This window comes from Palaemon carinicauda, unplaced genomic scaffold (assembly GCF_036898095.1).
Source record: "Palaemon carinicauda isolate YSFRI2023 unplaced genomic scaffold, ASM3689809v2 scaffold54, whole genome shotgun sequence".
In the NCBI taxonomy this organism is placed as follows: Eukaryota; Metazoa; Arthropoda; class Malacostraca; order Decapoda; family Palaemonidae; genus Palaemon; species Palaemon carinicauda.
Genome location: NW_027171805.1, coordinates 233194 through 246805, shown reverse-complemented (window position 1 = coordinate 246805; position 13612 = coordinate 233194). Strand labels below are relative to the sequence as shown.

At 40.0% G+C, this 13612-nt stretch overlaps 1 protein-coding gene and 1 long non-coding RNA gene across 2 annotated transcripts in view; both read left to right on the top strand.

Annotated features, from left to right (window-relative positions):
• LOC137637115 (uncharacterized) overlaps positions 1-7211 on the top strand; it is a 45398-nt gene extending 38187 nt beyond the window's left edge. The window contains exon 6 of the long non-coding RNA XR_011043397.1: positions 5172-7211. This is a non-coding gene — a long non-coding RNA (uncharacterized lncRNA). The remainder of the gene's footprint in view (positions 1-5171) is intronic.
• Positions 7212-10729: 3518 nt separating this feature from the next.
• Positions 10730-13612, top strand: LOC137637120 (uncharacterized). The gene is made up of 3 exons (XM_068369404.1): positions 10730-11402; positions 12609-12694; positions 13562-13612. Exons 1-3 carry the CDS (start codon positions 10730-10732, stop codon positions 13610-13612), a joined length of 810 nt encoding a protein of 269 aa, XP_068225505.1.

Sequence of the window (13612 nt, the reverse complement as noted above, 5' to 3'; positions counted from 1 at the left end):
TCAGGAGCCTCAGCTTGCGAGACATTTACCTTGTTCTGCGCAGCCTCTTCCTCATCGCGCTCCGCTCACACCACAGGAACTGGAACTTGCTACTCCGCTTCCGCCAACCGCTCAGCAAGCGCAACCCTTGGGTTCAACCACTCATGCTAGGAGTCAGCCTCCTCCACCCATGCGCCTTCCTTCTGCTTGTCTTTTATTCAGCCTTTGCAGACTGAGCCTCAGGTGTTCCCTCAACGGAGTCTTGAAGAGGAAACCACAACTATTGTTGTTCCAGCTCGTTCTGACTCTGCTGTTCAGCATACCTTACCTCCATTTTCATACCATGGTTTAAACCCCATGCAAGCATGCATAAAGCACTCTAGCACTGGTCATGGAATTTCTGAGAAATGTTAAACGCCATGCACACGCTCTGCTTTCCTTACAGCAGGCTCTGCTTACAGCAGGCTCTGCTTACAGCAGGCTCTGCTTACTACATGCTCAGCATACAGCATGCTCTGCATTCAGCATGCTCTGCATACAACATGCTCTGCATACAGCATGCTCTGCATTCAGCATGCTCTGCATACAACATGCTCTACATACAGCATGCTCTGCATACAGCATACTCTGCATACATCATGCTCTGCATACCTTACCGCATGCTTCTCAACACATCTTGGGTTGTTGCCAACTCACTAGACTGTCAAGCAGTTTCATAACGTTGCCTTCTAGTCTGCTGCTTTTGCACCAGTGAACCCTCACTCAGAGAACTTAGCTTTTCTAGGATAAGGTCCCTGTAGATGAGAAAGTTCTTTTCTCCCTCCTTCTGATATTCCCTTGAGGACTCTGTCATTTGGAGGGAGCCTTTAGCTGCATAACCTCTTATGGACTTTTATTTAAGCATAACATGCTTACAGGGAAGGTAATGGTTCCACTTCAGTCGCTAATCCCGTCTGTTACCACACCTGCTCCCATAGACCTTGAGCTGTGTTGCATGACATGCAGTCCAAGCTTAGTCCTTGTTAGAGGATTTTTTGTTTACGGAGTCAATGTGTCACGGGGAAGACGTTCAACAACCAACAGAAGTGACTTGTTGTGACGCAGTGCGGCAACCTCAGCAACCCGTTAAGGAGTTGTCTGTACGACCCAGACAGTCTAGACAGATTCGGGTTGTCACTGTACTTCCTCGCTTGCCCATGATTGACAGTTTACAGACTGTGCAGCAGTATCATGATCTTGTGTCCGGCTCCGTCAGACGACTGGCTTTTAAGAGCTCCCACAAGTCGTCGCTGTCTGGAGATTTTCAAATGGACTATGGATCTGACCAAGGAACTGGGCCTCCTGGTCAATTTTGAGGAGTCTCAGCTCGTTCCATCCCAGACCATTGTCTCCTTGGGTATGGATCTTCAGAGTCGAGCTTTTCGGACTTGTCCGTCGGCCCCAAGGATCTTCCAAGCCCTAGAATGCATCCAGAGCATGCTGAGAAGGAACCGATGCTTAGTCAGGCAGTGGATGAGTCTAACAGGGACACTTTCATCGCTGGCCCTGTTCATCGAGTTAGGGAGACTCCACCTCCGCCCCCTTCAGTATCATCTAGCTGCTCACTGGATAAAGGACATGACGCTAGAGACGGTCTCAGTTCCTGTTTCCGAAGAGATGAGGTCTACTCTAACGTGGTGGAAGAACAGCATTCTTCTCAAGGAAGGTCTACCATTGGCTGTTCAGACCCCCGACCACCGTCTCTTCTCGGACGCATCGGACACGGGCTGGGGTGCGACACTGGACGGACAGGAATGCTCGGGAACATGGAATCAGGAGCAAAGGACACTTCACATCTATTGCAAGGAGTTGTTGGCAGTTCATCTGGCCTTGATAAACTTCAAGTCCCTCCAGCTAAACAAGGTGGTGGAGGTGAACTCCGACAACACCACAGCCTTGGCTTACATCTCCAAGCAGGGAGGGACTCATTCGAAAGAAGGTCAAAACCATTACGAGGACAATCAGAAGCCTTATGGTGTGCTATCAAGAAGCCTTCTCTACCAATGTCTAAGAACGCAGTTTCTTACTACATCAGGCTTCTGATTAGAGAAGCAAATTCTCATCTGAAGGAAGAAGACCTTGCTTTGCTGAAGGTAAGGACACATGAAGTGAGAGCTGTGGCTACTTCAGTGGCCTTCAAACAGAACCGTTCTCTGCAGAGTGTTATGGATGCAACCTATTGGAGAAGCAAGTCAGTGTTCGCATCATTCTATCTCAAAGATGTCCAGTCTCTTTACGAGTACTGCTACACCCTGGGACCATTCGTAGCAACGAATGCAGTAGTAGGCGAGGGCTCAGCCACTACATTCCCATAATCCCATAACTTTTTAACCTTTCTCTTGAATACTTTTTATGGGTTGTACGGTCGGCTAAGAAGCCTTCCACATCCTTGTTGATTTGGCGGGTGGTCAATTCTTTCTTGAGAAGCGCCGAGGTTAAAGGTTGTGATGAGGTCCTTTAGTATGGGTTGCAGCCCTGTATACTTTAGCACCTTTGAGTTGATTCAGCCTCCCAAGAGGAACGCTGCGCTCAGTAAGGAAGACGATCTTATTAAAGGCAGAGTAACGGTTCAAGTCGACTTCCTTACCAGGTACTTATTATTTCATTGTTATTGTGGATAACTGATTATATGAAATACGGGATACTTAGCTATCCTTTAGTCTTGTACACTGGTTTTTCACCCACCCCCCTGGGTGTGAATCAGCTACATGATTATCGGGTAAGTTTAATATTGAAAAATGTTATTTTTATTAATAAAATAAATTTTTGAATATACTTACCCGATAATCATGATTTAATCGACCCTCCCTTCCTCCCCATAGAGAACCAGTGGACCGAGGAATAATTGAGGAGGTGTCAACAAGAAGTACTTGAGTACCTGGCCACAGGTGGCGCTGGTAAATACACCCCCTTCTAGTATTGTGATAGCTGGCGTATCCCTCCATAGAATTCTGTCGGGCAACGGAGTTGACAGCTACATGATTATCGGGTAAGTATATTCAAAAATTTATTTTATTAATAAAAATAACATCTTGCAGGGATTAACTGTTATGTAAAAAGCTGGAAATGATTAAATTTCGGAAGGTCAAGGTCTAAAGTCAAGCAGAAGGTTAAGAAATAAGCCGCTGTGACGGAGGTGTGCGCGCTACTTGTTGCCACTCTAGTTATTACTGTTATAGTCTATTGAACGTGAGGTGATAGATTCACTTTTACAGCTCCATGAAAAAAGGGCCTGGTTCACTGCCTTTTACCCTTTTACCCCCAAAGGATGTACTGGTACATTTCACAAAAGCCATCCCTTTACCCCCATGGACGTACCGGTACGTCCTTGCAAAAAAATGCTATCAATTTTTTTTTCTTCATATTTTTGATAATTTTTTGAAAAAATTCAGGCATTTTCCAAGAGAATGAGACCAACCTGACCTCTCTATGACAAAAATTAAGGCTGTTAGAGCAATTTAAAAAAAATATACTGCAAAATGTGCTGGGAAAAAAATAACCCCCTTGGGGTTAAGGGTTGGAAATTTCCAAATAGCCTGGGGGTAAAAGAGTTAAAACATGTACTTATTTTATTACTGTTTTAGTTAGAGTTGCTGAAGTTTGGGCTACCATTAACACTGCTAGCAGTAGGTCCTCTTGAGTTAGGCCTGAGAGTCATGATATTTTCTGTATTATTATTACTTGCTAAGCTACAACCTTGGAAAAGCAGGATGCTATAAGCCCAAGGTCCCCAACAGGAAAAAATAACCCAGTGAGGAAAGGGAAATAGGTAAATGATATAAGAAGTAATGAACAAGTAAAAATTAATTATTCTAAAAATATTAAAATTAAAACGATCTTCATAATGAAGCAATCTTCAGCCCTTCATACCTTTAAGGAGGATTTAGTCGATTAGCAATTTCCACAAAACTCTAAAAAGTTCCTTGAAACTTCAACAAATGTAATATTCCGATATACGTTCACAAATTCAACTGAAATCGTAAATCTTTGATATTGTATCTAAAGTTGATAATGAAATATTTCAATAAAACATCATATAATTTGATGCAGTAAATACGACGACATTCGCAATATGAAACGCGACTATTTATAGACTTTTGCAATTGAAAGTCATTGGCATGTAAGTTAGGTGAAGCCTCTACGGGCTGCAAGATTGCAAGAGCCCGTGTCTGGCCAAAAGGGCCAGGCAATCTTCAACAGGTGAAGCCCTACTCTAGGCCAAAACTTAATAGAATTCGACTTAAAGTTTCTTGGAACCTTATCAAGTTAAGTCGAGGACTTAATGTACACACAACCATCAGGTCATTATTCGTCTCGCCTCGTTCCTTATGCGGCGGCAAAGCTTTATCTGTTGTAGCTTATGATACATCAGCATTCTTATCTTCCATTTATGAGTATGTATATGATTTCCATAAAGCTTAAACTCTGTGATATATCCCTAAGGTAATATCGTCTCATTAACTTGATAGCTTCTACTCCGTCATCTCAAGCCTCCGGTTTTATTAGCCCATGGGAGAGACTATCAAAACAGTTTGTTAGGTAGTCATACAGTTTGTTTTGCTCTTGGGAGGAACGTAGAGAGTAGAGGTCCCCTTTTTTGTTTTTGTTTCATTTGTTGATGTCGGCTACCCCCCCAAAATTGTGGGAAGTACCTTGGTAAATGAATGTATGTATGTATGTTAAATTAAAGTTATTTGGCCATTTGTCAGCGTGTTTATCATATGTTGAATGCAAGTTAAGAATGTGCAATGTGGCCACAGAGTCTTCCTGTATATAATAATTATTGGCATCGCCATCAAATGGTTTTGCCAATAACCTTGGCTCGTAACCTGTTGGCATATTCACGGCGATAAATGATAAGCATTAAATACTCTCTCTTCAAGGATGCGTTGGATAAATTAAGATAAAGGAGGTTATAATGAAACTAGGTCCTTCTCTCAACACTTTATTTGGAACTAAGAAAATTTACAATCTGCTCAAATGAGTTAGGGCGCTTACATGATTAAAATGGATAATGAAGTACAGTATCAGAGAAAATTGACAGAACAGTAAAGCCAGTCTTTGATTATTCTTACCCATTGCAAGCTATTTTGTGGAACAGCAACATTTTCCAAATGTCCAACAATGCTCTAATGTAGGATTTTCCATTTCAGGAGACCCCGATGATGATATGCACTTCTTCCTCGAGGCAAGATCCGGAGAAATGAGGTCAAGCGGAGAAGAAATTGCCAGAATAGAAGAAGCTAAATGGCAGAATGTTTGAATTGAAGGAGTAGATGTCGAAATAGTTGAAACGATCACAAATGGAAAGTTAATATATTCATTGCAACCTAACAAATATTGCCTGTATTAATATGATTCACTTTTTTATCAAGAACTATCTCTTAGACATTATTAAATGAAATTTTGATTGGCTATGGTTAAAATGATAACCAAATCTTGTGAGTGTAAGGGTATGATTGGCCTTTGATACCCCCAGTAATTGGCTTAAGGCATAAATTTTATATCCAATTCATTCTTTTTTTTATCATATTAATCCCACTATACTGCAGGGTTGTCCGCTCAAGTCAACTTTTTTCCATCTGTCCGTTGCATCTTCCCCCAGTCGCACTAAAGCCATATCCCCTCTCGCCACGTCCATCCGTCCGATCTGCTGTCACCAGACAGTCCTCCTCCTCCTCCTCCCCATCACTGGCATGTTCTTAGCTCTCTTGATTGGTTCCACCTTCCTTCTTATTACATGACCTTAGTATATCAGATGAGCTTCCCTAGACTTTACTCTTTGTCTAGGTTTTTCAATCCCTTAGTCATTTCTATTGTTACCTCAGACTTTCCTGCAGCTTTATATTTAATTTTCCTTCTTTATAGCATTCTCAACATTACTTGATGCATGGAAGAAGGAACATTTTCCTGTGTTTTTTACTCCTTCTTAGTATTTAATAGTTGTAAGAAATCGTCTTACCATCTTCTCTTGTCTTCTTCCTCAAGTGAGATCTCCTACATCCAGCCTGCCTTTTATTTCCACTTCTGCCATTCTTTAGATTATCTTTTCTTCCCCTTCTGGTGTTCCCATTATCGCATATTACTCTCTCCTGGTTTCTCATTTTGCAATCTCTTCATTTCCCTCTTTGTCCGTCTATATTCTTCTCTTGATTGGTGGTTATCTTTTTCCCACTGTCGTCTGGTTATACTTTTTTTTTTTTACCGGTGTTTGAACCTCTTCTTTCCGCCACCATGTTCTTTTTCATGATGCTGTATACAATTTGCCTTCCCACACACCTCTGCTGATGCTGGTACCACTATCTCGTAACATGCCATATCTTTTCAGGCAATTCTTACCTTCCATTTATGTATCTCTTCTCTGGCTCCTTCCACTTTGCTTCTGAACTCTTGTATATTATACCCCCTTTAGTTAAGTTTTGATCCTATTCGTGGCTGGGGTCTTTCCTTTTCCTTATTGCTTTCAGCCTGAAATCTGCCACTACCAGTTTATGAGGTTCTATGGATTTATTTGTAATCTTACAATCCGTAATGGTTTTCTTGGCTAACACATAGTAAATTTGTGAAACATTTTGTCCATTTTATAAGTTACTCAATGACTTCTTTTCTCAAACTTCTGTATTCATGACAATTCATAGCTTCTGCTAATTCCATCAATCTTTCACCTTCCTGATAGTTTCTTCCAACACTCTTATCCCCAGATAACACTAGCAGTTCACTCCTTCGAGCTCTTCCTATGTATTCTAGTAGTTTCCCTCTAAATTCATGCTGTTTTTTGCCACACATTTTCCTGCAAATCTAAATGTAGAATAATTCCTACCACATTTCTCCTTGTATTTTCCCTTGCATAGTAAACTTTATATCCTTCCCCAAGATTTCTTGCACGTTTCCCCTTCCGTTTTGTCTCCTGTATATATAAAAATCCTTCTTTTCCTTCTATGCATGACATCCACTGACTACTTGAGCCTAAGGGACAGTGTAGAGAGATTTAATAACTTTGTTCCATAGGGTGCTAATAGTATAAGATTATTATGAATTTGTCCCAAGTAAGGAGTAGTGTGGTAATTGTGTTAGGAAGAATTTAAAAATGTAGACTTTATTCAAGTTGAGTGTACAGCCCAAAAAATATATATAGTGATGAAGACCTGAGAAGTTTTCTTTCATTAATAAACTAACAATTCTTTTGGAATTTAGCAGTTGTTTCAAAAACCCTCCAGACACATAATCCTTAATTGTATTTTGTTCCTACACAAGTTCAAACCCTCATTATATATGTATGAGTTTACTCGTAAGTCATTTAGTTATGACCAGAATTCAAGTTGTTTGATTCTGATAACATTGTATGCTTACCACCTGCAAAACCCCTGTGTAGGAGTGGCCGAGTTAGCGAGACGACGCCATTTGTCTCCTGGTCTCCCTAGTAGACGTACGTGTTTACTACCGCTTCCTCGCTATGATTTTATGCTTGTGCTTTATGTATGAGTAATTACGAGAGCTGTTCAAGGTAGTGTGAGACTTTTGGAGACCAGTTTTAGATGTTTTTCATCTCAAGTTCCTATTTTAAACCAGGTTCTCCATAGAGACCACTTTCACAGTGTTAGCTGCAATTCAAAGGTGGAGATAAGTTGTAAATACCTGTGCTCTGTCACCGGGCTGGATCAGGATTCAATAACTTAATCTTTGTAGAAAATATTTATATTAATCTTGATCGCTCTCAAACAAAAACAACTCAACTACTTCCCACCAAAGTACATAATGTCTGCATGTGTTAAAGATACTGAGGTACACCAGTTTTATAGAGAAAATAGAACTTGGACATTTTTAGTGCAGACACTAAATACCTCAAGTTTGTTAGAAGACAGAATTTGTCAGTTTAAGTTAGGTTTTGAATGCTCTTCACTGAATGTTTTCAGAAGTCACAGCCCCAGTAGCTGACTAGTTATTATTATTATTGTTATTATTATTATTATTATCATTATTATTATTATTATTATTATTATTATTATTATTATAAGAGTTATTACTTCCTAAGCTACATCCCTTGTTGGAAAAGTAGGATGTTATAAACCCAAGGCCCACAACATGGAAAATAGCCCAGTGAGGAAAGGAAATAACGAAATGTACTACAAGAGAAGTTTAAGAATAATAACATGAAAAAAAATCTTTCATATATAAACTATAGAAACTCAAAATAACAAGAAGAGAAATAAGATAATAATGTGCCTATGTGTACCCTCAAGCAAGAGGAAATTTTTCTTCATAGAGACACTGGAGTGCTCATCAACAATTGAGTGGACATTCTTTGACGACCGTTTCGTGGAACTTCTTAACGAGGCTCGGGATTGTAGTCTATTTCGAGAAGTCCTGTTTGAATCAGACTGTTAATGTTTTATCTGGGAAGGACGATAACCTCAAAAATTTCTGCTTATGGTCAAAATATTGAAGGAATAAATGTTGTTTTGTTCCACAATTGGATGGTCCTGTAAAGAACTATGCCCTCTGGGAATACATAGCTAATGCTCGATTGGGTTGAATCTGAAATCTGCTTGGTATAGGTCATTCATTTACTTTGTTAAACTTGTTGTACAAGATTTTTCATAATTCTGATCATCCTTTGCATTCAGTTCTTCCCTGATAGTACCATCCGCTTTTGTTAACCTAATGCCCTATATATAGTAAGAGAAATCGATACCTGTTTGAGGCTCGAGGTGAGGATGGCAGGGTCATCCTTGCCAAGATTCTTGGACATGATGTGTCCTACCATGCTAGTGGTATTTCTAGCTTCATTTCAGAAGCAGATCTTCTGAACGATATTTAACTTTCAAAATAACTTCTTAGCTTTTATGGTTTTAATTGAATATTCTTTTATTTCTTATTCACAATAAATTATATCGGCGTCAATGACCTTAGATGTCAGGATGCCAGAAAACCTTTAATCAATGAATCAATTGTAATATTAGGTATGCCGTTAATTCTAATACTCAGGCCTTCTCCATCATGAGGCTCAATACTTCACAGTATTCCAGAATATTTATTCCAGCTGTGACTAAGTTGTGGAATGATATACCTAATCGGGTAGTTGAATCAGTAGAACTTCAAAAGTTCAGACTTCCATCAAATGTTTTTATATGGAACGAACAGGGTGACATAAGTATATTTTTATAGTTTATTTATGAAAGATGTATTTTAATGTTTTTTTCTGTTTTTAACCCTTTTACCCCCAAAGGACGTACTGGTACGTTTCACAAAAGCCATCCCTTTACCCCCATGGACGTACCGGTACGTCCATGCAAAAAAATGCTATAAACATTTATTTTTTCATATTTTTGATAATTTTTTAAGAAAATTCAGGCATTTTCCAAGAGAATGAAACCAACCTGACCTCTCTATGACAAAAATTAAGGCTGTTAGAGCAATTTAAAGAAAATATGCTGCAAAATGTGCTGGGGAAAAAATAACCCCTTGGGGGTTAAGGGTTGGAAATTTCCAAAGAGCCTGGGGGTAAAAGGGTTAAAATATGTTATTTTAATTGCTCATTACTTTTTTTTTGTAGTTTATTCCCCTGTTTCCCTTCCTCACTAGGCTATTTTATCCTGTTGGAGACCTTTGGCTTATAGCATCCAACTTTTCCAAGCTTGGATAGTAATAATAATAACAATAAATTTGAAAATGGTTTCTGTTTCAAATAAGAATTAATGGAAACTTATAAGAGAGGTTTTTTTATCTCATTTTTTTTATTCTCTAGGTACTGGTTCCCCATCATTATGTCCTGCGATGTGTCTGTTGGAATGAGGTTCTACTTTGGAGATTAATTAGCTCTTAGGAAATTTGTCAATTGTAGTCTCACAAAACGGATTTTGAACGAAGCGAAAAATCTATTTTTGGGTGAGATAGCCATGTCGTCCTGATGGAAGTTCCTATAGGGTAGCTTCCTTGGGTATATTTGACTACGGTGATATTCCCAGAGAATTTACCTTAAAGTACCTAGAATTCTAACTCCTGGAGCGAATATCCCTAAATAAATGAACCAGGGATATTGCGAAATATCAGAGGACGTATTCTTGATACGCCACATAGCAATCTGCACCCCGAACAGAATTAACACTTCGAAGGGGTCAAGTGGCAAGAAAACAAAAAACGAGAAAGAAAGGAGAGCCGCTCGTAAGGTACCTCTCCTCTCTCGCTTTGTATGCGTGCATAGCGCCGCCGACAGCGCCATCTGTATTCCTTTTTGCGTAACTCAACAACTCGGTGTTTTCCCTGTGTTATCTCGTAATTCTAGCTGTGTTTGAGGCAATAGTTCTGTCAAACAATCTAGTTAAATAAGGGTGAATGTTGTGCACTTGGGTTCTCTCGGCAGTTTTGCCATATATGAAACAAGGTTCTACAGAATTAAGAATTTTATCGTTATGACAGAGGAACTTTTAAGTTTCGTAGAAGCAATGCACGTTTTCCTTCTTCCTCATTCTGTGTTGGCATATTTTTCTTTTCATTTCAACCTCTTGTTTAAATTTTGGTGCTGAAACATACTATACCTCCTCAGCGTGTAGAAAGGTGGAACCTATTTTTGGAGGCTGAAAGACCATAGAATTTTAAATAATAAAATAGTAGATCATAAATAAGTCTTAATGTAATGCAGGGCATGTAAGAGATTTGTATTTTCACATTACTGTTCATACCCGCAAAGTATGTGGTCCATTATCTGGATGGAATGACCACATGGACACTCGGCGGAGGTGTCGAGACTCCGCTTATGAAGATTGTCTCCAGTTCTTCATCGAGTAACCTAACACCTCCGCTTATGAAGATTGTCTCCAGTTCTTCATCGAGTAACCTAACACCTCCGCTTATGAAGATTGTCTCCAGTTCTTCGAGTAACCTAACACCTCCGCTTATGAAGATTGTCTCCAGTTCTTCGAGTAACCTAACACCTCCGCTTATGAAGATTGTCTCCAGTTCTTCATCGAGTAACCTAACACCTCCGCTTATGAAGATTGTCTCCAGTTCTTCGAGTAACCTAACACCTCCGCTTATGAAGATTGTCTCCAGTTCTTCGAGTAACCTAACACCTCCGCTTATGAAGATTGTCTCCAGTTCTTCGAGTAACCTAACACCTCCGCTTATGAAGATTGTCTCCAGTTCTTCATCGAGTAACCTAACACCTCCGCTTATGAAGATTGTCTCCAGTTCTTCGAGTAACCTAACACCTCCGCTTATGAAGATTGTCTCCAGTTCTTCATCGAGTAACCTAACACCTCCGCTTATGAAGATTGTCTCCAGTTCTTCATCGAGTAACCTAACACCTCCGCTTATGAAGATTGTCTCCAGTTCTTCGAGTAACCTAACACCTCCGCTTATGAAGATTGTCTCCAGTTCTTCATCGAGTAACCTAACACCTCCGCTTATGAAGATTGTCTCCAGTTCTTCATCGAGTAACCTAACACCTCCGCTTATGAAGATTGTCTCCAGTTCTTCATCGAGTAACCTAACACCTCCGCTTATGAAGATTGTCTCCAGTTCTTCGAGTAACCTAACACCTCCGCTTATGAAGATTGTCTCCAGTTCTTCATCGAGTAACCTAACACCTCCGCTTATGAAGATTGTCTCCAGTTCTTCGAGTAACCTAACACCTCCGCTTATGAAGATTGTCTCCAGTTCTTCATCGAGTAACCTAACACCTCCGCTTATGAAGATTGTCTCCAGTTCTTCATCGAGTAACCTAACACCTCCGCTTATGAAGATTGTCTCCAGTTCTTCGAGTAACCTAACACCTCCGCTTATGAAGATTGTCTCCAGTTCTTCATCGAGTAACCTAACACCTCCGCTTATGAAGATTGTCTCCAGTTCTTCATCGAGTAACCTAACACCTCCGCTTATGAAGATTGTCTCCAGTTCTTCCAACTCTAGCTCGATTCAGAGTAACCTAATACTTTCTACAGAGGGTTATTCCATAGGGATGAGACTCACAGAGGCTCTGTATGGCCTCACCAGGTGGGCTGTGGTCTGTTTTTCTCCAGCATTCTAGGCGGTAAGTTGCTGACTCCATGGGCTCGAGGCTATTGGTGGTTAAGAAGCTCATGCAGGATTTCAATCTGTCTAACCACCCGGTGATTGTAGAGTGGGTCCGTTTCATCTTTCTCTTATTTTTGGGTCTTTCGATGGGCTGTTTGGCAGATGTTCGGTGGTACAATGCCTTCCAATCTATAGACTACTTGGAATTCCAGTGAATCCTCCCTTTACTTTTAAGTTTTGGTCATTCTCAAACTATGGCCAAACCTAACCCAACCTCCCATTGTCATTCTAACATTAATAGCGTTTCATTCAGTAAGAAATCTGAGCCTACGCTTCCTCACTACAAAATTGAAACCCTCTTGGTCTCAAAATCTTTACCTTTTATACTTCTTCTGCAGCCAAACTTTTTGCAATTCCATGATCCTAGTCACTCTATGAGACAGCTAGATTGTGAGGCAGAAGACTGAACTAATCTGGTATTACTTATGTGGACGGCATGGCATATTGTATGATTCTCTTAAAATCTGAGAAGGTGAACAAAGTTTCAATCAATTTTAATTGTTTTCATCGTATTTCAGATAACAGCCATCGCCATTTACCTGTAAGCTTAGCCACTAGCTCATCTCGCTATAATCCTATTGGGGCTAATATAGGTGCTAGTACAGTACATCCAAAGATAATACAATTCTACACGCTCTTTAAGCTACCCCTGTTTCAAAGTATAAATACATACATACATACATATACAAAGGCACTTCCCCCAATTCTGGGGGGTAGCCGACATCAACAAATGAAACAAAAACAAAAAAGGGGACCTCTCCTCTCTACGTTCCACCCAGCCTAACAAGGGACTCAACCGAGTTCATCTGGTACTGCTAGGGTGCCACAGCCCACCCTCCCACATTATCCACCACAGATGAAGCTTCGTAATGCTGAATCCCCTACTGCTGCTACCTCCGCGGTCATCGGAGGCAGCTGATGTTCACAAGGATTCCCCAGCAAGACAGGTAAATCAGGAAGAGAAATACAGAGACAGACAATGAAAGTGGGGAAGCATCGCCTTTTCAATCATTGCGGGGATAAAATAATTAACGTCCTCAACTTGCAACCATTTGGAGCTACAAACACAAATCGAACTGAAATAAATCTCGGATATTGTATCAAAAGTTTGTACTGTACAGTATACTGTAATAGGATAATTAAATACTATAATAAAACAAAATTATATCACCTAATACATTAAGCAAAACAACATTTGCAATAATCTGGTATTCATTCTATATGAAACGGGACTATTTGTTGGCTCTTAGAGCTGGGAATTGTAGGCATGTGACTTAGGTTAGGTCTACCCTAGGCCAAAATTGAATAAAATTCAACTTAAAACATCTTGGAATCTATTAAGTTTGTAAGTTGAGGACCTTCTGTTTCTTATTCTATCAAATCGGAGAGTGAGTTAACTTCCAAGATAGTTTTCACATCTTGACTCTCCAAGTTCATTATGGATAGATACACAGAATTGTCTCAAATTCAGAAAAAGTCTGGAGATTCTGGTTCACGATTACGAGAGAAATTTGCAGATTGA